Source organism: Pelodiscus sinensis, chromosome 1, assembly GCF_052426305.1.
Source record: "Pelodiscus sinensis isolate ZL-2025 chromosome 1, ASM5242630v1, whole genome shotgun sequence".
Classification (NCBI taxonomy): Eukaryota; Metazoa; Chordata; order Testudines; family Trionychidae; genus Pelodiscus; species Pelodiscus sinensis.
In genome coordinates, this window is record NC_143052.1 from 168247981 (window position 1) to 168270330 (window position 22350).

General features: G+C 47.1%; 1 protein-coding gene across 1 annotated transcript in view; it reads left to right on the plus strand.

Annotated features, from left to right (window-relative positions):
* Positions 1 to 987: 987 nt before the first annotated feature.
* Positions 988 to 22350, plus strand: part of GPHRB (golgi pH regulator B) — a 41563-nt gene continuing 20200 nt past the window's right edge. The window contains exons 1-7 of the mRNA XM_075909471.2: positions 988 to 1148; positions 7161 to 7220; positions 9206 to 9309; positions 12463 to 12569; positions 13423 to 13524; positions 16776 to 16896; positions 17182 to 17262. Coding sequence (XP_075765586.1) covers positions 1107 to 1148; positions 7161 to 7220; positions 9206 to 9309; positions 12463 to 12569; positions 13423 to 13524; positions 16776 to 16896; positions 17182 to 17262 — 617 coding nt within the window. The 5' untranslated portion in view covers positions 988 to 1106. The remainder of the gene's footprint in view (positions 1149 to 7160; positions 7221 to 9205; positions 9310 to 12462; positions 12570 to 13422; positions 13525 to 16775; positions 16897 to 17181; positions 17263 to 22350) is intronic.

Consider the following 22350-nt stretch of genomic DNA (forward strand, 5'->3'; position numbering starts at 1 on the left):
ACATTCTGTGGTCATATATTCCCTATCAGTTGCTGGTCTCATTGCTTGGCATTAGTTAGGAAACTGAATTAAGCTTCCTCAATGTTCCTTATGAGCACTCTAAAAACAACTATAAAGTCTAGCATTCAGATCCTCTACTCAACATTTAACTCATTGTCAGCAATAATAGTGCTACTAGCCCCTAATAGCCCTACTCTAATGGCCAGAAACTTAATTTTTCTGAAATGGAAAGGTATGTTAGGAAAAAAATATTTCCGGTAGTGTTCCAGATGGTTATTTTTTTTATACACTAAGATGTTTACTTTAAAAATAGTGCCATTTAAATAGGTGGGCATAGAGAATGGAATTTCAAAAAATAAACCATGTAAATATAGGGTGTTTTCCTGCTTTCCCTAACTTTTGCATAGCATGAACCACAACTCATGGAGAATCACGATCCTTTCTCTTCATAATAGCACTTGCCTCCCCTCCCATTCCCAGTAACATGTCAACTACATGGAAAAAGTGAAACTGGGAACGTGTTTACTGTGTTTTCAGTTAATGCAGCTTAGCTGCTAGAAATAAAAACAAACTGTGCTCAGTTAACTGCCGGCCCAGACACTGGCACAAATAATAAGTAGGTGAGTTGCCGGGTTTATGTATTCTCTTAAATCCAACAAGATTTTATGAAGGCCTTTGTGCTTTAAGACCAAAGTTTGCCACCACAAAATGCTCCCTAAGTCATAGCATCAAACGCTTCCACTAAGGGGGTGGCTGGCTTGCAATGAAGATGCTCCCAAAAATGAGGCAAATACCACGCGCTAGAAGGATAAAGCCTTTGTTACGATGCCCCCGCTCCCGCCACGCCCCTGCCTGCAGAGCTGCCCTGCCCAATGGCCACGCCCCCGCAGAACTCCCAGGCCCCGCCCTTTTTTTGCCTGGCCCCGCCCCTCCCCTCAGATTCTCGGGCCTCGCCCACAGCTGCGCAGGCACCTCCCCTTGCTCTCTGGCCCCACCTCGCGCAGACGGCGAAGCGGAGGGGGGCGGAGCCACGCCGGGCCGACGGCGCGCGCTGGGAGTCGGAGCAGCCGTTGGTGGGTCCGGGTAGCGCCCCCCTCCCCCCCACCATGAGCTTCCTGATCGACTCCGGCATCATGGTCACCTCCCAGGTACCGCTCGGCGCGCGCCCGCCCGCCCCTCCCCCTTGCTGTGTGACCCCGCGCGGCCCCCCAGCGCTGCCCCACGGGGGGGGCCCGGCTCCTCCAAACAGCTGCGGCCCCGGCCGGCTCGAGGCGCTCGGGGGCGCAGGGAGCGTGGGACGGGGGGGGCTGCTGCGAGCCATGGACCCGGCAGCCAGGCACGGTGGCAGCCCCCGCCTGGGCGCGCATTGGGGCCCCAAATGTCTCCGCACGGCCCGGTCCTTGGGCTAATCCCTCACGCTGCGTGGCCTGTGGCGGGCTCACTGAGCTCCCCGAGGTTATGAGGGGGAAGGGGCTGCACACGGGGAAGGGGTGTCCCAGTGTGAGAGCAGCTCCACTGCTGCCTGCCCTGTCGCTTGCGCTTATAGTTCCTGAGCTCTTCATGTAACGCTTCACTGGGGGGGGGGAATCAGGGCTTTCCAGAGTGTAAAGCCGCCCAGGATCTTTTGGTGATTCCTCTTGAGAACCTGGTGAAGTCGGCATCAGAATAAAATTACCCAAAAATCTCAAGATGAATCTGGATCTTTTCATTACTAAACCGGTATTCAACTGAATAGAATAATCTCAGGATTGTCATCGCAAGGTGGATGGTGTGACTGATTGCTGAGACTTGAATTCCTATAACCCATCATAATTGGTAGAAATCCAGATTTGCCATGGCTGTCCTTCGAACTGGCTGTCTTGGCTCTGTCAGTGTCCAGAGCACTAGTTACTCATGGCCACTGCCTCCTGTTTAGCACTGAGACATTTATAGCAATTTCACTTTCCAAGTTTGAAAAATTTTAATCTATTTCTATTATGTGTTTTCTTGACAAATAGAGCTCAGACACATCATTATCCTTTCAGCCACCTGCAACCTACACAGCTGGCCTTACCATGAAGCAAACTGAGGCTGCTACCTCAGGTGCCAGACTGGGGGGGAGGGGGGGGGAGGAAGGCCCAATAGGACCCAGAGTGTAGAAAATTGTGTCTGCTGCTGGTGTATTCTCTCTGCTCTAGATGCACAGAGATGGTGGAGTGCTGTGCTGGAGGAAGGAGGGCATAAGAAAGGAAGGCATAAGAGACATAACAGGCAGGAAAGAGAAAAGGTGACATGGAGGTGTCATTTGAGCTCCCCGCCTCAGGTGCCAACATGTTGTGGGCTGGCTCTGGCAACCTAGGACCATCTGTATCACTTTCATTTCCTCCAGTCATCTTTTATAATCTCTACTTTTGGCATAGCCATATTCTCACGTGGAGTTCTTCCAGTTAAAATGGATCATTGCCCTGTTACAACTAGGAATGTTAAAAATCATGTAATAGGGTAACCCTGTAACCTTTGAAAATCTCAGTGGTTACATTATCTGTACAGCAGGTTCTGCAGTATAAAGCTTAGCTTAGCTTTATACTGCAGAGCCTGCAGCGAAGCTTCCCTGAGTACGGAGTCACTAGCCCCTGCCTGCCCAGTTCCTGAGGAGGAGGTTCTTAAAATCTTTGTATCCTCTGTGCTTATTTCCCATTACAACTTCTGTTTTGACCATTTTGCAGTACTGAATTTTTCTGCATAATAGTGACTTGTGCGTTGTTTCTGATGACACATTATCTTCTTATCCTTCTTGTTTTCAGCGTTGCTTTTGAAGATGTTGATCATACTATTCTCCTGAGCAATTCTCCATTTTGCTAATTTTCTGATTTGATATCTTGTCACCTTAAATTGCTTCTCTTTTGTTTTTGTGGAGGCTTTGCATCATCTCCAGAAACATCAAAGTGGTACTTAAATTAGCCTGAGTAATTGTGCCAATTTATTGCTACAGGCAGTCCCCAACTTACGCGGATCCATCTTACGTCAGATCCGCACTTACGAACGGGGCTTTTCTCGCCCCGGAGCTCGCGGGTGGCGGGACCTCCCAGAGCTCAGCGGTCCCGCCACCGCGTCCTCCGGTGCGAGAAAAGCTGCTCCGGGTCTCCCTGGTGTGCTGGGGGGGGACTCCTCCAGCACAGCAGGGAGACCCGAGCAAAGCCGCACAGGCAGCTGGACCCCGCTGCCCGTGCGGCTTTGCTCCTTTGCCCCGGAGCAAGCCGCACAGGCGGCGGGGTCCCCCGCCTCTGCGGCTTTGCTCCTGTCTCCCTGCTGTGCGGGGGGGGGGACCCCCCCCAGCACAGCAGGGAGACCCGAGCAAAGCTGCACAGGCGGCGGGACCCCGCTGCCCGTGCGGCTTTGCTCCTTTGCCCTGGAGCAAAGCCGCACAGCACAGCAGACCTGTGCGGCTTTGCTCGGGTCTCACTGCTGTGCTGGGTGGGACTCCCCCAGCACAGCAGGAAGACAGGAGCAAAGCCGCAGAGGCGGGGGACCCCGCCGCCTGTGCGGCTTTGCTTGGGTCTCCCTGCTGTGCTTTGGGGGGAGGGGGTGCAGCTAGTGCGCGCCCCCCCCCCCCCTCCCAGCAGACCAGGCTTTTGTTGCGGGACGCCTGGGGTAGAGCAGCTGGGGTGCTGCCGGGTTGGTCCTGTGGGGACCTACCCGGCAGTGCCCCAGCTGTTCTGTCCCAGGAGTCCAGATTCAGCCGCTGTTGAAACTGATCAGCGGCTGATTCCAGGAAGCGGGGGCAGAGCAACTCTGCCTAGGGCTTCCTGTAGTCAGCCGCTGATCAGTTTCAGCAGCGGCTGAATCTGGAGCCAGTTCCGACTTCCATACCAATTCAACTTAAGAACAAACCTGTAGTCCCTATCTTGTATGTAACCCGGGGACTGCCTGTATTTCTTTCTCTTCTAAGCCCTTTATATTAATACTCACTTGTAGCATCTTAAATTAGACCATGAACTCTTCAGATTGTGTCTTCCCGAGTGTTTGTCCAATGTAAGTATCAAATGAGTCCTAATCTTTATGACATTAGGTAAAAATTTGTCTGTGTTCATAGTTTTCTAGTATGTATTTCTCTGTTCCCTCTGTACTTGTTCCTTGTCAGCCTCAGCGTTGGAATAAACACTTTATGTTGGTAACACCTATAATACTTTCTTAACTCACCCTCAGACAGAAGGCTTAGAGAATAAGTCATACCCCTTTCTTACCCTTTTGCTATCGGTTGTTCAATGAACATATTTTTTTTGTCACATTTTCTCTGATTGCTTTCAATCACTCTCTTTAATTCAAATGTTAATTTGCTTTCCAGGCAAAAATGTTTGGTGTTCCTTGACTCATTCTTTCCATGTCTTCCTTATCTCTGACTGTCGTTCTTCCATTTTGGGAGTCTAGACAGAATTTGTCCTCTTAGTGCTCATTTACTGTTTGTTACTATTTATTTATTTGTTCCTCCTCAGTCACTGCTCTGTCTGCCATAATGCTATTACATTTTTAATGTGTTCTGGGGATAAGAGTAGTCAGTAGGTGGACCATGGACAGGGCCGGCCCACAACATTTTGGCACCTGAGGTGGGGAGCTCAAATGATACCCCCATACCCTCTCACTGCACCAGCAGCAGACACAATTTTCTACTCTCCGGGTCCTAGTGGCGCCCTCCCCTCCCCCCCAGTCTGGTACCTGAGGTGCTTGTTTCAGTTCGCCTCATGGTAAGACCAGCCCTGACCATAGGTCAAATCCAGACCATGGAAACTTTTGCATGGACCTTGAAATCTTTTCATTTACATATTATTATTATTATTTATTATTATTTATGATTACTACTATTTTCTTCTCTCTTCTCTCTCTCCTCTGGAATTTGGACCTTGCCTATACTTTGGCCAAGAAATTTGGACCTTGACAAAAAACAGGCTACCCCTTACTTTAGGAAATGATGCAGTATCACTGTCATCCGGTTTGGCTTTCGGATTTTCTCATCTCATCAAATTATCCTTTTAAGATAACATGGAAGATTTTTTTAAAAAAATTTCTTTGTGTTCATCTTCTCTTAATTTATACCCACCTGTTTTTCAGACTGATGATTTTGTGCCATTTGAGAAACAGATGTGAGATCCTGTGGCTAGAGGAGGGCATTGGCAGTCAGGTTTCTAGATTCCTATTTTAAGTTCTGCAATTTAATTACTCAATTTTGAACAAGTCATCTAACCCCTGTACATCTTAGTTTATCCATCTCCTAAAAGGATATGGTATTCTGTCTTCCAAAAATTGAAGCCTAGCTAATGTAAAGTAATAAAGTGTTTCGCTTTGAGAATCTCTGATGACAAGTGCCACGTAAGTGAAAAGCATTATTGGACCTGATCTGTCTTCACTCTGTAATTTGTTTATAGATGAGGATCTGGCTTTCATACACTCTGCCTTACTTGTAACTCTTTCCCTACCTTTAAGCTGCTTCTCACCTTATATTTTTTCATTTAAACCTCTTTCTAAAACATGGATTCCCAAACTGGGGATGTGCCCCCCGGGGGGGGGGGGGGGGAGGGACTGCGAGGCAACCCAGCCTCCATCTCCCCATCAAATTTTGCTGCCCTGCTCAGTTCCTTTTTTTCCCCCCTCAACAAGTTTTGCTGCTTTTTTTTTTTTTTTTTTTTTTTTTTTTTGGCAGGGGGCATGAGGGTTTTTTCAAAAATCAAGAAGGGGGGCGCGTGATGCCAAAAAGTTTGGGAATCTCTGTTCTAAAATATTGTGATAGTGTGTTAAGGCAGCTATATAAAAATAAAATTTATTCTAGGTCTTCATTAGTCTAATGAAAGATGATTTCGTTAGTAGGGATGTTAAAAAGCGGGTAATTGTGTAACCACTGAAAAGCTCAGTGGTTACACATTTATGTGCACCTGCAGTGGCAATCCGTTTCCCTGGCTGCAGTCCTGTACTGCTGCCTCTGAAAGCCGGCTTCTGGCATGCACCGGCTCCTGCCCCATGCTGCTGCCTCTGTATCAGGCAGCAGTGTGGGGCAACAGCCAGTTCCCAGAGCGTACCAGCTCCTTCTTTCAGCCCCGCTCCTGGGGAGCTGGCTGCTGCTTCTGCGCAGCTGCCTCGTCATATAGAGGCAGCAGTGTGGGAGCCGCAGCCAGCTCCCAAGGAGTGGGGCGAGCGCCTATGTGTAACCGTGAATGTTAACTGATAACCCCAGGCTTATTGGTAAACCATTTACACCATTATGTATTCATATCCCTATTCATAATGTCTGCTTATAATTAGAAGAAGCATGCATTGTGGAAGCCAAGATGCTTGTTTTGCCTCTGCTTCCTCTCATTGTAAAGTTGTGCATTACTGGGTCTGCAGTAAGACAGTGAAACTGTGTCTATTATATTTCGTCTCACTTTAATATTTCCCTCTCCCAACATTAATAGCCATTTTGGACCTCCTAGGTCAATGGTCCCCAACCTTTAGAGGCTGCTGGGCGCCAGGGGGGCGTGGCCGTTCGCCTGCCGGGCGCCAGGGGGCGGGCGCCCCCCCCATAGCCGCGTGCTGGGGAGAGGGGCCCCCCATAGCCGCGTGCTGGGGGGAGGGGCCCCCCTGCAAGCGCCGCGCTCCCGGGGCCGGCTCCCCCCTGCAAGCGCCGCGCTCCCGGCGCCGGCTCCCCCCTGCAAGCGCCGCGCTCCCGGCGCCGGCTCCCCCCTGCAAGCGCCGCGCTCCCGGCGCCGGCTCCCCCCTGCAAGCGCCGCGCTCCCGGCGCCGGCTCCCCCCTGCAAGCGCCGCGCCCCCGGTGCCCCCCCCCCTCCCCCAAGCGCCCGGGGCCGGCGCCCCCGCCCGGGGCCCCCCCCCCCAAGCGCCCGGGGCCGGCGCTCCCCCCCTCACCCTCCAAGCGCCGCGCGCCCGGGGCCGGCGCTCCCCCCCTCACCCTCCAAGTGCCGCGCGCCCGGGGCCGGCGCTCCCCCCCTCACCCTCCAAGTGCCGTGCGCCCGGGGCACGAGCGGCCAATACGCACTCCCGCGGGCACCGTGTTGGGGACCACTGTCCTAGGTTATTGCATACTTAGGAACTGCTTTCTGTGATTTGTCTGGTATAGTGTTAACAACAAGTTTGGGACTTACCATTTTGGAAGTTTCTTCTTAGCTAATACCTGCGGATTGTCCTTTCTCTTACAGGTACTCTTCTTTGGATTTGGATGGCTGTTCTTCATGCGCCGGCTATTCAAGGATTATGAGGTGAGCGGGAGCGTTTCATTCAAATTGTGACTCTTTACATCTTGAAATGAAGCTGTCACCTTGAAATAAAATGAGTAAAAAGCAGTTTGGAATACAGGCAGTCCCCAGGTTACGTACAAGATAAGGACTGTAGGTTTGTTCTTAAGTTGAATTTGTATGTAAGTCGGAACTGATACATATTGTAGGGGAAACTAGCCAAACATTTCTCCAGAGCTCAATTTTATTCTCCCACACCTCACTTCCCTCAGTCCTTTATTCTCAAGCTGAGGTGTCTGCTGAGAAAAGCTGCTCCACGTCTCCCTGGTCTGCTGGCGGGGAAGCAGCTAGTGCGGGGTTGCCTCACCCCGTTTGTAAGTAGGGATCCGATGTAAGTCGGATCCATGTAACCCGGGGACTGCCTGTACTTCCTTTGGGTTCACCTTCTTTTGTGTTCTCCCAGCTGTATTTTTGTGGTTTTACAGTTACATTTTCCTGTTTTTTAAAAAGATTACTTTTCCTCTCCTGTTGCTCTTTGACAACAACTAGACAACAGAGGAAATGGACTATTCCAGGAAAACTAGTGAAAATTACCATACACAGTGCTGTTAAATATAAACAAATTGAAAATGTAGAAAATGCTTGTCATGTTTATATATATTTAATATTATATGTAATATTTATTCCTCATCTCTTTGGGTTATATTCATCTTTGGTCTTCCTCATAATAGTAGTATGTATAAAATTTTCAGACAAAAGACAATATTTTTGAGTTGATAGCGTCCCTTGATTTTAAATTTTAGAAAGGTGTTTAAAAGGACAGTGTGACTTGACTGTTAGGAAAAAGATGATATAGGATAAAACTGTGACAGTGTAGCAAAATGAGAGCGAGATTGTGTAGACTGGGAATGGTCAAACTGCAGGCCAAATGCAGTCCCAGAGAGCATTGCAGTGCAAGCCATGACTTCCCATGTCTAGAATTTAGAGTTTGGACTAGCTAAGACTACAGGAGTCAGCAAGTGATGTACCATCTTGATTCACATGGCCTGGCTGCAGCATGTAGTCCAGGGGTGGGGAACCTCTTTTGGGTTGGGGGCCACTAATCCACAGAAAAATCAGTCGGGGGCACACAAGCGAGAACCAAAAAAACCCCACAAACAAACCAAGTCTCACTGATGTGGCCCCCATATGAGGAGAAAGACACTTGCACACCAGAGCCCAGGAGGGCCCAAGCTAGGAGACTTTATGTGCTCAAGCCCCATGGTGGGGTGGCGGGGAGTGCCCGGTAGAGAGAGGGAGGCTGGAGCACCAGGGCAGGCTCCCCAGTGCTGAGGGTGGAGCTCTCAGCCCCGGGGGCTGGATTTGGCCCCCAGGCCTTAGGTTCCGAACCACCCCGATATAATTTCTCTGACTGTCTGCACTGGCACAATCTTGCGCCAGAGCTATGTAAATGAGGCTGTGTGGACTATCTAATGAGCTGCCATTTTTGCGGAAGAGGCTCTTGCGCAAGAAGGAGCTGTCTACACTGCCCCTTCTTGCACAAGAAGAACCCTTTTGCGGAATGCTGTTACGCTGATTATTTTCAGGAATAACGGCATTGCGCAAGAGGGTTTTTCTTGTGCAAGAAGGGGCAGGGTAGACAGCTCCTTCTTGCGCAAGAGCCTCTTCCGCAAAATGGCGACTCATTAGATATGCAAATGAGGCTCGGCGATATTCCACACTTAGCCTCATTTGCATAGCTCTGGCGCAAGATCGCGCCAGTATAGACATACCTCTGTGTACTGTACCTCTGTCTTAAGTACAAAGGTAACTGCAGTCAGCTTAAAGTTGTACAAATTCTGTGTAATCCTCTGACTCCTTGCAAACTGACCTTTTTTTGGCAAGGTCCAGGCATCTCAAGTTTTGACCTTTTTGTGCTGAGGCTGGTTTCCCCTCTCTGAACTATACATAGCCGGTACCCTGTGAAGATGGAAGTGATTCTTGTCTCTGACTTGTTTCCTCCATCTCAGGTGCGACAGTATGTTGTGCAGGTGGTCTTCTCTGTGACTTTCGCCTTCTGCTGCACCATGTTTGAACTCATCATCTTTGAGATCCTAGGGGTGCTAAATAGCAGGTAGGTGTGGGGGCTGCCAGCCCATGCTTTCCTAGATAAAGGCCTAGCTTTTCTCTTATTCTCTATCTGCTTGGGTACAATTTCTGAGTTAAATGTCCACATATCAAGGTGTAAGCAACAATGTGAATAACTCAGTGAAGACATCTGAGCAGTAGGATCATGCATGATTGAGCACAAGATTGGAAGCCAGGAGTTCCCATCCAGTTTCTGCTATCATCTTGCTCAGGGTGGTAGATAGAGATGTAAAATCCCATTTAATCAGTACCCGGTTAAATATTAGTTTTATCTAGTTAACCTATTAAGTGGGATCTTGGGTAGAGGTTTGCTCCAGCCTAGCTGAAGCAACCCCCAGCCCTCTCAGGTTTTCTGGTTTGCTGGCCCTGCATTGGACTCCCAGCTTCTGCCCGAGTCTGCAGCGTGTTAGGCCCAAGTGGGGGGCTGCTCCTGGGCACCAGTTAACCGTTATCTAGGGATGTTACATTTTGATTAATCAGCTAAACGAGTAGTCAATGGAATTTCCATCGACTACTCATTTAGTTGATAAGGGGGGAGGGGACGCTTGCTATATCTCTGTGCCTCTTCCTTTGAAATGTACAAGAGCTGCCCACATCTCTTGTACATTTCAAAGGGACAGAGGCAGCGGGAACCCATGCCATCGGGGACTGATGCAGCAGTCCCCACTGGCACAGGTTCCCCTCTGTGCCTCTTCATTTGAAATGTACAAGAGCTGCAGGCGGATTTTGTACATTTAAAAGGGAGAGGAGCAGCAGATGGATCAGCAGGAGTGGGACTGTTTCAATTCCCGCTCGCACTGTTTCCACTGCCCTCTTCTTCCTTTGCCCCCTGCAGAGATGGTGCATGGGGGAGCTGACTTGTGCTCCCCAACCTTTCTGCCTCTCTGATAGAGGCGGCAAGGGGGGAAAAGCAACTGGTTGAGTTCCTACTCAACTACCTGCTTATATCCCTACTGTTATCTGGTAAGCATCACTTGATAAGGGTGGTGTTTACTGGGTACAGTAAACTTCCGATAATCCGGCACCTTTAGAACCCAGGGGGTGCCGAATTATCAGATATGCCGGACTATCAGAAGGGGGGCTATGAGGGGTCTGAGGTGGGGTGGGGGGATGCTACCCCAGACCCCCTCATAGCCCTCCCTTCTGATAGTCCGGCTCTGCCCCAGGAGTCCCTGATTCAGCCACTGCTGGTCAGTTTCAGCAGCGGCTGAATCGGGGCCGCCTGCAGCAGAGCAGCTGGAGTGCTGCCCGGTTGGTCCAGTAGCGCCGGCCCTTGGCGCCGCGAGACCAACCTGTCAGCACCCCAGCTGCTCTTGGGGACGCCTGGGGCAGAGCAGCTGGAGTGCTGACGTGTTGGTCCCACAGCGCCGCTCCTCGGCGCTACTGGACCAACCCGGCAGCACCCCAGCTTCTCTGCCCCAGGTGTCCCCAAGTCAGCTGCTGCAGAAACTGATCAGCGGCTGACTCCAGAAAGCCAGAGGCAGAGCTGCTCTGTCTCAGGCTTCCTGGAGTCAGCCGCTGGTCAGTTTCGGCAGTGGCTGAATCCGGGACAGCTGGGGTGCTGCCGGGTGGTCCCGCAGCCCCGAGGGGCAGCGCTACTGGACCTACCCGGCAGCACTCCAGCTGTTCTGTCCCCTGCTTCCCGGATTCAGCGCTGGTCAGTTTTAGCAGCGGTTTAATCGGGGAAGCTGGGGGCAGAGCAGCTCCAATGGTCCGGCTGCCCGGAGCACTTCCGGGTTCCTGATGGTGCCGGACCATCAGATGCCGGACCATCGGAGTTTTACTGTAATTGGTTAAGTCCCGTACCTCCCTCTCAGTTTGTCCATCTACAAAATGATGATTCTGTTTATGCTGTTTCCCTCAGACAATGTTTGCAAAGTGGTCTGTAATTATAAAAGCTGCAGAGAGTATTTGCTCAGTGTTTTGTGGTGATGAAAGTAGCAAATAAGATGTTATGTTTGCTGAAGAGTAAGAATGATATGGCAGTAAGTTTTAAATTGATGATACATTCTCATCTTGTAATCACTATTGCTTGACTAATCTAAAATGACTGAAGACATGGAGTGATGACTTCCATAGAAAAACAGAGTTCAACATATCAGGTCTTCAAAAAACGGTAGAAAAAGGGGAGATTAAACAGAAATATAAAGACTGGCAACTGGATGCTCTTACTTACCTCTTTCCATGGTACAAGAATAAGAGTGCACACATCTAGGCTGTCTGCACTGCAAGGTTTTTGTGCAAAAACCCATGGAGCGTCCACACCTCAAATGCGCTTTTGCGCAAGGAAATCAAGAGTAAAATGGCAGAAGAGAGGCCTTTTTCCACCGTAGGTAAACCTCCTTTTATGAGGCATGACTCCCGTTTGTGCAAGAATTCTTGCACAAGAATTTGTGCAAGAATTCTTGCACAAGAATTTGTGCAAGAATTCACAGAATGGCTATCAGAGCTTTCTTGCGCAAGAGCGTCCATGCAGTGAGGACGCTTTCTTGTGCAAAAGCACATCACTTTTGCAGTGTGCTTTGATGTGTGGGCGTGCTCTTGTGCAAGAAGTTTTTGTGCAAAAACTCTTGCATAAAAGGCTTCTTGCTCAAAAAGCCTGTAGTGTAGACGTAGCCTTAAGGAAATGAAAAGGCAATACATTTAAAATGGATATACTGAAATCTACTTCTCCCAATACAAGTTCCAGAGACGAAGAATACACTTAAGTGAGAGAGATATTTCCACATAAGTACTACTGTCAAATAAGAACATATATAATTAAAGTGGTTAGGAAAAATTGACAGGCGTTCTCAGATTTTCCTGCTTTGGGACATACATTGATTGTTAGCTAGAATTAGGATTTTTTTTTTTTTTTGCTTTACTGCTCAGTTAGGTGCTCAATTATGGAGTTGCATTGACCATTGTGGACATAGGATACTTGATTAGCTGGCCCCTTGCTGTGTTTTGGTATGCTAATTCCTTACCTTGCACATTTGTGACCTCTAGAGTAAGATACAGTATGGGGTGTCCCAGAGTGCTGCTTTCAGGGCAGGTGCTACCTAGCTATGTAAAAGTGTGAAGGAGGGGGATGAGTTATGTTCAGCTTTAATCCTTTGATTATGATCAGGCCCTGACTAGTCTTCTGATTTCTTTTCAGCTCCCGGTATTTTCACTGGAAACTGAACCTGTGTGTGATTTTGCTTGTGCTTGTCTTCATGGTGCCTTTTTACATTGGCTATTTTGTTGTGAGCAATATTCGACTATGTGAGTATGCAGATTTACTGAAGTGAGATTGATTAGTCTGAGAATTATGCCTCAGTGTGGGACAGGCCCTTTTCTCTTTGAAGGATACCTCCCATTTTTCCTCCTACTGTGTCAGTTCTGATTGGGTAACTCCTCATCTCAGAAAGTTTTCAGGGTTTCCAATGTGACAAGACTGTTCAGTCTGAAAGTAATTTAATTAACCATTGTGGAGGATCCTTAATATTTAGCAACATGTTTCCTTATTTGTTTGGGAGCTCACTCTCAACTTCCACAAAGGGACATCACTGCATGACTCCTTACTCTTGATTGTGCCTGTCAGGTGACTGAGCCATTTTTATGATTGGTCAGTTTCCTAAACAGTAAAGTACTAGATCAGGGGTGGTCAACCCATTTAACAAAGAGAGCCAAAACAGCGGCGGAAGACATGCGAAGAGCCACACCAGAATTGTCAAGCTTCTCTTCCCCCCCCCCCCCAAAATAAATTAAAAAGGAGGCTGCCCCGTTAAGACAGCCGCCATCTTGGGCACCATTTTTAAAACCCTGCAGCCCTGACCTGATAAGCACAGGGAAACCTGGAGGAGCCAGCAGGGGGCGGGGGCCACTGAGGGATGTGGGGACGCAGGAGCATCTTCGTGAGCTGCACTTTTGGGGGGCAAGAGACTCATGCAGCTCGCGAGCTGTGGATTGACCACGGCTGTACTAGATACTGCTAGCATTGTAGCAGTGCCAGATTGCTCTCGTTTTGTATCTGTATGCAGCACAGTTTTGGGACCAATGCAGTGATTCTGCAGCCTTTCATGAAGCCTAGACCGAGGAACTTCCTAATACTGCCTTTTTTTCTTTCTTTTCTCAGTGCATAGACAAAGATTACTCTTTTCCTGTGTTGTTTGGTTGACGTTCATGTATTTCTTCTGGAAACTAGGAGATCCATTTCCTATCCTCAGCCCAAAACATGGTGAGTTTCATATGCATATATTCTCCTCCTCCTTTGCAGAGATAGTGCTTCAGCATTTCACTGTCTGGCTCCTGGCAACTCTGTGAACCAAAGTACATTTCATAGCTGGTTGCTTACTCCTGAGGATAAGCTCTGACAGTCAGGAAACCCCCATGAACCTTTAGTGTCACCGCAACACAGGTTCAAACTGGACTGCTTGATTCATCAGGATTGTTTTCCTTCCTGAAAACAGCAAAAATCTAGCAGGCCAGGAAGTGATGGGCAAATCTGGATTCCAGAGGAACTTAACATACTTTTCCTGCTTATTTGGGAGTACTGAAAATGTAAGCCTTAAATGTTGATCACCATATTTACTCTTTCTTTTCTTGTGGATGCTAAAGTAAGTCCATGTTAGAAAAAAACTTAGAAAAATCAACAGCCATTACTGAATAGTCAGTACTGAATTCTTGAGGCCTGATATTTATCATTGTGTTCTCCAGCTTCTATTGAAACGAGAGAATTCTGTGCACAAGAATGTCTGCAGAATCCTTCCTTCAATGCTTAATGGATGAATTCTCCCTCATTGGTGAGCCCCATCCTTGAAAGGACCAAAGAAGAAAGGGAAAATTAACAGTGCGGTCTGACCTTATAATAGCTGAGGGTATGTCTACACTAGCCCCCTACTTTGAACTAGGGAGGCTAATGTAGGCATTTGAAGTTGCAAATGAATGGAACGAGGTGTACCGGTAGTTCGAATTAGAGATCCTAATTCGAACTACCTACTCTGTGCCGCGGGCGCGGAGTTCGGACTAAGGGACATTTAAAAATGGCAGCGCCCGGGAAGATGCAAATGAAGCCTGGGATATTTAAATCCCGGGCTTCATTTGCAACTTCGAATGCCTACATTAGCCTCCCTAGTTTGAACTAGGGGGCTAGTGTAGACATACCCTGAGATACTTGACCCATGATTCCAAAACATTTTTTTATCTCTGTGAAATAGTGCCTGATTATTTCACATCCCACTGAAATCTACTTTTCTTTGGGTTTGAATATAGTAGCTTTTCAGTAGTGTAGAGCAACATTGCACAACAATTTAAGGAGTAGGGGGAAAGTAGTTTAAAACTACAGGAGGAGCTCGGTTTGGCAGATTGTAGCCATCCAACTGGAATTTGGCCAGGATGTTTTATGTGCAAAAGTGCCATTAAATCTTTGACCATTAGAAATTTCAAGGATCTCATTTTTAACGTTTAGTCTTAAACACAGCACTTTCAGTCACATAGTGCCCCGTAGCATTATATGCAGGCCTTGGCTCAAAGAAACTATGAGAGAAGAGTGCCTTCTGCTGCATCACCAGTGTGATAATATATACTTTTAATTAGTTTTCCACTAAAATTTTTGTTTCTCCCATTCTGGCTTTATAAAATGAATATTGTGTATGTCTCCTCTCTGATCAGAAGAGGAGAAATGCTAGGAAAAGCTAGGGATATCTTGCTTTAAGCAATTTAACATGTCATTTTTAAAGGCATCTGTTTTTTACTTGCTAGTATATAACAACATGTGGGGCAAAAGGCCAGTGTATTGTTCTCTAATTGGTGTAAATCTGCATTGGCTGCACATGACTCTGTGGTCTCAGCCCCTTTTTGTTAAAGCCCTTTCGTATTGTTTTCATCATTTATTTCCCTTCTCTGAAGCATGAAATGTGGCCTGGCTGTCAGCCACCTCGGCTTCACATTCATATAAACTTCAAACATGCAATGTGTGGCTGCTGCTTTATAACCCATTTCCCAAAGGTGAGCAGTGTTTACGAGTCTATGGTACTAGATACCTATGAAAACCTGGTGTGTGCTTGTGACAGGCAAGAGAAAATTGGGAAGGACAATTGAAACTTAATCCCATTTTTTGATAAAATATTAATATTAAAATATTAAACAGCATTGGCTGCAATGCAGAGCTTAAGTCTGTGTATTTTTATTGAAGTAGTATTTTTAGTGTGAAATTAGCAGTAATATAAAATGTCAGTGACTCACACTTCATGGCAACTGCACCTGTATCCCTCCTCTGTGGTCCCTTGAGGGCACCCATGACTGCAAAGGTGGGCAATAGGGCATGTCTAGACTGCCTGTGACTTTCAAAAGAAGATATGCAAATTCAGTACATTTTCTGATCCCGTTTTCAGAACAGTTTTTTGGCGGGGGGAAGAAAAGTAGTCTAGACACGGTTCTTTCGGGGGGCGGGGGGACTTTTTTCAAAAGAACCCCTCTTCCAAAAAAAAAAAAGAAGAGGTGTACAGGGTTCTTTCGAAAAAGTGGGTTTTTTCAGAAGAACCACATCTAGATGGCTTTTTGTGTGTGTGAAAAACTCTTCTGAAAATGATCTCAGAAGAAGATATGCAAATTCACGCCGAATTTACATATCTTCTTTTGAAAGCAGTGCACAGTGTAGACATGCCGCAAGCAGCCTGCAGGAAGTTCGCCAGGACTAGCCCCTGGTGGGCCGCTGGACACTTTATTTACCAGGTGTTTTAGTTTCTTGAGGAGCTGAGGGAGTCCTGTTCCATGTAGTAGAACTCGACATAGTTATTCAGATGAAACAATGGATCTCAAAAGTACTGCTCGAGGCTGTAATATTTGTCATCTCTCCCTCAAATCCTTGCTCACAATAATATGTAAATGTAATTCCATAAGATCTTCCATAAGAGGTACCACAGTACCTCTGATAATGTGTATCTATAAGTTGGCTATAGCAGAGCCAGCAGCAGCGTAAGCATCTCCCTGTCCATATCAGATCTGACACATGGGTGTAGGAGGGCTCACTTCTGCAAGTGAGGGGCCAGTTTTGATCTTAGAAGTTTCATCAGTTCTTGGCCATTTTGCTGAGAATGATACCCTTTGTTGCCATATAGTGCTAGTTGTGAGAGTGGACTTGGTAACATGGACAGATGTCTGCTAGAAAATGAAGCCCAACAGCCATCGTGTGACTAAAACTAGTCACTTCTGGGCCAGTGATTTAGTCTCCTACAGACTCTTTTTAGCTTTAGTTTCCTGTCCTATTTTAAAACCTGAGTTTTCCATGTGCTTCCCTGGGAGATCATTCTCTTCCTCTTCTCCCTACCACCTGCCTCATACGTTTTGAAATACCTCTGACACCTGGACTCTGAAGCAGTTAGTTTGGCTAAGTAATCAAATAATTGCTGTATTATTTCATGAGGATACCAAAGTATAAAGCAATGCAGTAAAAATAATCCCTTACTGACATTGTTTTGTGTGTCTCAGGAATCCTGTCCATAGAGCAGCTCATCAGCCGTGTGGGTGTGATTGGAGTGACACTCATGGCTCTGCTTTCTGGATTTGGTGCTGTCAACTGTCCATACACGTACATGTCCTACTTTCTCAGGTAACCACAGCCTCTTGGAATTTTATTCTGTACATTCCTTGAGATTTTTCTATCTTCCCATATCTGTTCCCCTAGGCCTTTGCACAGGTTTCGTTCTGGTCCTTCCTTTCCTAAACCCAAGCCTGCTGATTCTAGCTGTCCCAGCTACAATGCAAGACCCTTTCCATCACTGGTGTATGCTCTCTTAACGTAGGCTCTTCAGTTCCAATTTGTTGTCCGACACGCTTGTCCTTATTCACATTTTTTTTTGAGTGGAGTACCAAGGATATTGTTTGTAAATTTCAGGAATGTGACAGATGCAGATATTTTAGCCCTGGAACGTCGTCTGCTCCAAACCATAGACATGATCATCAGTAAGAAGAAAAGGTGAGTATGACATTATGCCCCCGTATTTTTTTATGAAAATGTAGCCTGGGATATGAACATGCATAATTCAAATATGCTTTTTGCAAAATGGGGCAAGTAACCTATCGTTCAGGAATATCTATATTTATGTGTATGGATTATTCTTGTACGTGAAGTTAGAAATATAAAGTGTAAACCTGTTTATTAATATAGGTCTTCTAGTGAAAGCCATTAGAGGCGCTTTAGGAACGTAATGGTTCGGTTCTGAAGACAATGATCTGTAAATACTTTTGTTTTATCCCATAAGCCCAAACTGTGATTGGTTCTACAAAGACATGTGACCATGCCACCTGGTGTTGGAATCCATCTTGAATTTCGTATTCTTCTGGTAGGGGAGTGGCGGGGAGAGAATTGAACAAAGGATTCCTGCCCTTGGGAAATTCTGTTTAAGGGATGAGGAGCAAACAATTATTATCTTCAGCTGGTTTTTTAAACCGTTTCCCCACGATAAGAGGATACACAAGAATACCTGGAAAAACTACTTTTTTCCTACTTTTTATACTTCACTTTCATTTATTATTAAACCCAGCGTAAATAATTGATACTGGAGAGGAAGACAGCGGTTGTGCATATCTCTTTCATTGATAACAAGAGCGAAGTTTGAGCTTGCTCTGTGTAAAACTTTGATACAAAGACCGATTTATTTGCGGTTTTTGTCCCATTTGGGACTGTGCTCCTGGATGCTTACAAGTCCCTGTAACTAAGTCTTTCTAGAGCTGAGTTGCTCAGTGCCTATGTTGCATGCTAGGGGGCTGTTACCACAACTCTGTACCTTTGTTGGGGGAGACCAGAGTTTCTGGCCCAGCAGGACAGAGCGGTGGGCAATGTTCCCTCTAATCTTTTCCATACACATGAAGAACAATTTTTTTTATGTACGCTGAGGCATGTGTCAATGTGCACCACCAATAGAAACTCAAAACCTAGTTGTGGGTGCTCTGCTAATCATCTGGGTGGTGTGTGAATTTCTCCTGAGTGGCCTCACAAGCACATAGCTTACAAGGAACACTAGGAAGTAGTTGCATGATTGTATCAGATAAGATTCCTTGCGCTAGTGCAGTAGTTCCCAACTTGTATTAAACTGTGGACCAGCAAACCCATTCATAAACTTTTTGTAGACCAGTAACATTTTATTTGCATATTCATTATTCATTATTGATTATGTGTTATATTCATTATTCACTAACTGCTAAGGATTCATGTCCCCCCCCCCCCCAGCAAAATCCCTCAGCCCCCCCCCTTGGCTAGTTTTCGGCCAAGAGGCACTGAGAAATTTTGTGGAAATCAGGGTCAACGAATGAAGCCTCTTCACTCCCCCGCTCCCTCCTTCCCTCCCTGTGCTGGAGCAGAGCCACATGAAGCAGCCTGCCCAGCTCATAGACAGGGAGCTCATCTTAGGTACCTGCAGAACTGCTGGCTGGGAGCCGCCCAAGTGTGTGCCTCCCAGCCAGAGCCTTCCTATGGCATCCCAACCCTTCCCTCCCCTCAACTCCCTGGCCCAGGTCATCACCGAAATCCTCTGTATCCCCTCTCCCCACCTCTTCTAGGACACAACCCCCTCCTAGACCCTGCACCTCCTCCTAGAAACCTCCCTCAGGCCAGAATCCTCTTCTGCATCCATAACCCTTCCTGGATCCTGCACCCCAAGTCCCTGTCCCAGATCACAACCCCCTCATTCAATCTCCCTCTCAGAACCCACACTCCCTCCTGCACCTCAGTCCTCTATCTCAAGCTCCCTTCTATACCCCAGCCGCCATCCCAGGCTCCGTGTCCTCTCCACAGAAGTGCTCCACTTACCAAAATCTTGGAGTGGCCCTCCATTAAAATTATTGCCACCCCTGTATTACCCACTAGCTAACATCCCTAATATAGATCTGGCTGTAGCCATTCTGCAGATTTACAGGGGACCTCACTCTCCTAGACTGTCAACCTGGCACCAAATTTGCACAGCAAAGAAATGGGAGTAACCTTCCCTCCCCTCACCCCCCACCCCAAACAACTGCTTTTGGAACACATTATAATAGTGTTATAATGTATCTGCTGCACAAGGGCTTCTAGTTTACTGCTCTGCTGGCTGATTCACTGACGTGGCTGATTAACTCCCCTTCAAATTCTAGATCTGATTTAAATTGTAAAGGGAGAAGATGGAGAAATTCCAAAACCTGTTAGTGAACTAAAGTTCAGTCAGTAATTGCAGAGACATTTTAGCAGACAGTAAGTGGGAAGAGACTTAATCAAACCCAAAACCCATGGTTTAATGTGGATTGACTGTTACACAACACAGTTAATAGCTGCTCTCATAGTATAGAAGTGTGGCCTTCATAGTTTACATACAATGCTGCATCTTGATCCAAGTATCTTAGCTGCGAAGTACAGTGCTTTGGGACCTCTAGTCACTGGTTGCCATGTTGCTGTCAGGGTTGGTAGAGATGGTTGGGACTTGCTGCTGCCAGATCAGGCCTGCTTTTTACCAGTAAGAAAACATTCTGGATACAGAGCCACCCGTAGACTATTAGGAAATGGCATCTGTAGTGTGGTAAACACCTGATATTTAAATCTCTTGCCTGTCATATAAAATGCAAATTGCTATGATCATACAGTAAGATTATACTGAGATTTTGTTTGTTTTTCCAGACAGATGTCCAATCACATAATTGGACTTGATGTGTGTATATAAGGAAAAGCTTAAAACAGAGTTCTGTTAATCTGAGCATAGTGTTGTTTGGTAGAACTGGAGGAAAAAATTGCAATTTGTTCTCTACAGTCGCTAGTCCCAGCAGCTTCTCTGCTTTGTTACTAACCGTTATTAATGGCCTCTTTCTGTTCAGATATAGAAGAGTATTGCAAATAGGTTTCCCACTGTTTGTTTTGCTCAAAAATTGTTCTCTAATGTGCTGCTCTTCTTAGGCCCAGTCATACAGACTAATCAGACCCCAGCCTCAAGGCATACAAGAGGATATCATTTAGAGGCAAATCTTTCATGATGGAAGCACCTTGGGTTTGAATTGCATAGATTCTCTAAAACTATAGTTAAAATTATGAATAGGTAGGGGCAGCTCAGCCCTTCTTCCTTCCAAAGTAGATGCATTGGGTTCCATGCAGATTGGGTCTGGTTTTCAGTATTTGGTCTTACAATTTGAGTTCCTACCTTTTCTTTGTAGGCATTAAATAGCCCACTTTTTATGAGTTGGGATTTGCCTTTGTATTGTGGACCACATGTTTCCTTACTTCCCGTGTTGCTGTACAGAATGTTGTGTGCTGGTTGCACTTTACCCCAGAAGTGGCTGCATTTCACTTTAGCACAGTATAGCATCTAGACACTAAAGAAATTGGAGATTATTTGGGATTAAATGTGTTGTACACCTGTCAATGTTAGAGGTGAGTGGAAGAGAGCTTGATGAAAACACCCTGATTGTTCTTTCTTAGGGGCATTGTCCTGCTCTAATTGACACTGATGAGGCCCCAGCTGGAGTATTATGTCCAGTTCTGGTTACCACACATTAGGAAAGATGTGTATAAATTAGAGAGAGTCCAAAGGAGAGCAGAAAAAAAGAAAAGATTTATAAAAAAGTATGAGGGCCAGGTTAAAAATCTGGATATGCTTAGTCTTAAGTAAAGATGACCAAGCTGGGGACATAAGTCTTCAGCAACGTTGAGGACTGTTATAAAGAAGATAGCAAGCAATTGTTCTCCATGTCCATTGAAGGAACAGGGTTAATGTTCAGCAAGGGAGATATAAGTTAAATATTAGGAAAAACTTTCTTACTTTAAGGGTAGTTAAACTCTGGAAAAGGCTTCCAAGAGAGGTTGTGGTATCCCTGTCAAGGGAACAAGAAAAATTGGACAAATGCATGTTAGGGATTGTCTAAGTCAGTGGTCTCCAACCTTTTTACACCCAAGATCACTTTTTAAATCTCAGAACAGGTGAAGATCTACCGCCCCGCCCCATCCTTGAAGCCCCGCCCCTTCCTTGAAGCCCCACCCTCTTTATTCTCCTCCTGTCCATCACTTGCTATCCCCAGCCCTTACTTACACACTCTGATAAACAGTTTATTTTTAAATTATGAGATACATACAATTAAAATCACGTGTTTATAGTTATGAAATAAATGGTCTGTTTTTTATTCATGCTATTTAAATCTAAAATGAAGCATTTATAATTATACATTTTGTGGGCACAGAGTACTGCGGCTGGGGGTAGGGGAGAGGGAACAGGAGGGCAGAGGACAGAGTTCTGCAGCAGGGGACAGAGTGCCAGTGGGGACAGGTTTCTGCAGCTGGAGACAGGGTGCCAGTGGGGATGGGAATGGGGACAGAGTTCTGTAACTGGGGACAGGGGAGTGGAGACAGAGTTCGGGGAGTAGGGACAGGAATGGGAACCGAGTTCTGTGGCTGGGGCCAGGGGAGTGGGGACGGGAGTGGGGACAGCGTTGTGTAGCTGAGGACAGGGGAGTGGGGACAGCGTTCTGTGGCTCGGGAGTGGGGTGCCAGTGGGGGCAGAGAGTCCCCTTCATCTCCCTCGTCCCAGCATTCTCCTCCTGCCCCACCCCCCAGGAAAACCAGTGCGTGCCTGCCCAGGGGGCCGACCCCCCCCACCCGCGCAGGGAAGCCCCGCGCACGCGCCTGCCCCGGGGCCAACCTCCCCCCCCCGCGTGCCGGGAAATCCCCTGCGCGCCTCCCGCGGGGCTGACTCACCTGTCCTGTGCGGTGCAGGGGGCCGGCAGAGCAGCTAGTGCACTTCTGGAATTGCCGGAAGTGGCGCTAAGCTGCGGGACTTCTGAAGCCGACACTACCTCCATTTTCTCTTGAGGTAGGTAGTGGGGCTTCTGAGGGGTGGGAGGGAAATGGGGGCGGGGCGGACAGGATGCCTCGCGAGTGACTGGTCAAGGCCTCGAGATCGACCAGTAGCTCGTGATTGACCCGTTGGTGACCACAGGTCTAAGTTTTACTTGGTGCTGCCTCAGCACAAAGGCTGGGCTTGATGACTTTTCAGGTCCTTTCCAGCCATATATTTTTGTGATAGGGAGGAATTAGATAGTTATAAGTTCTCTG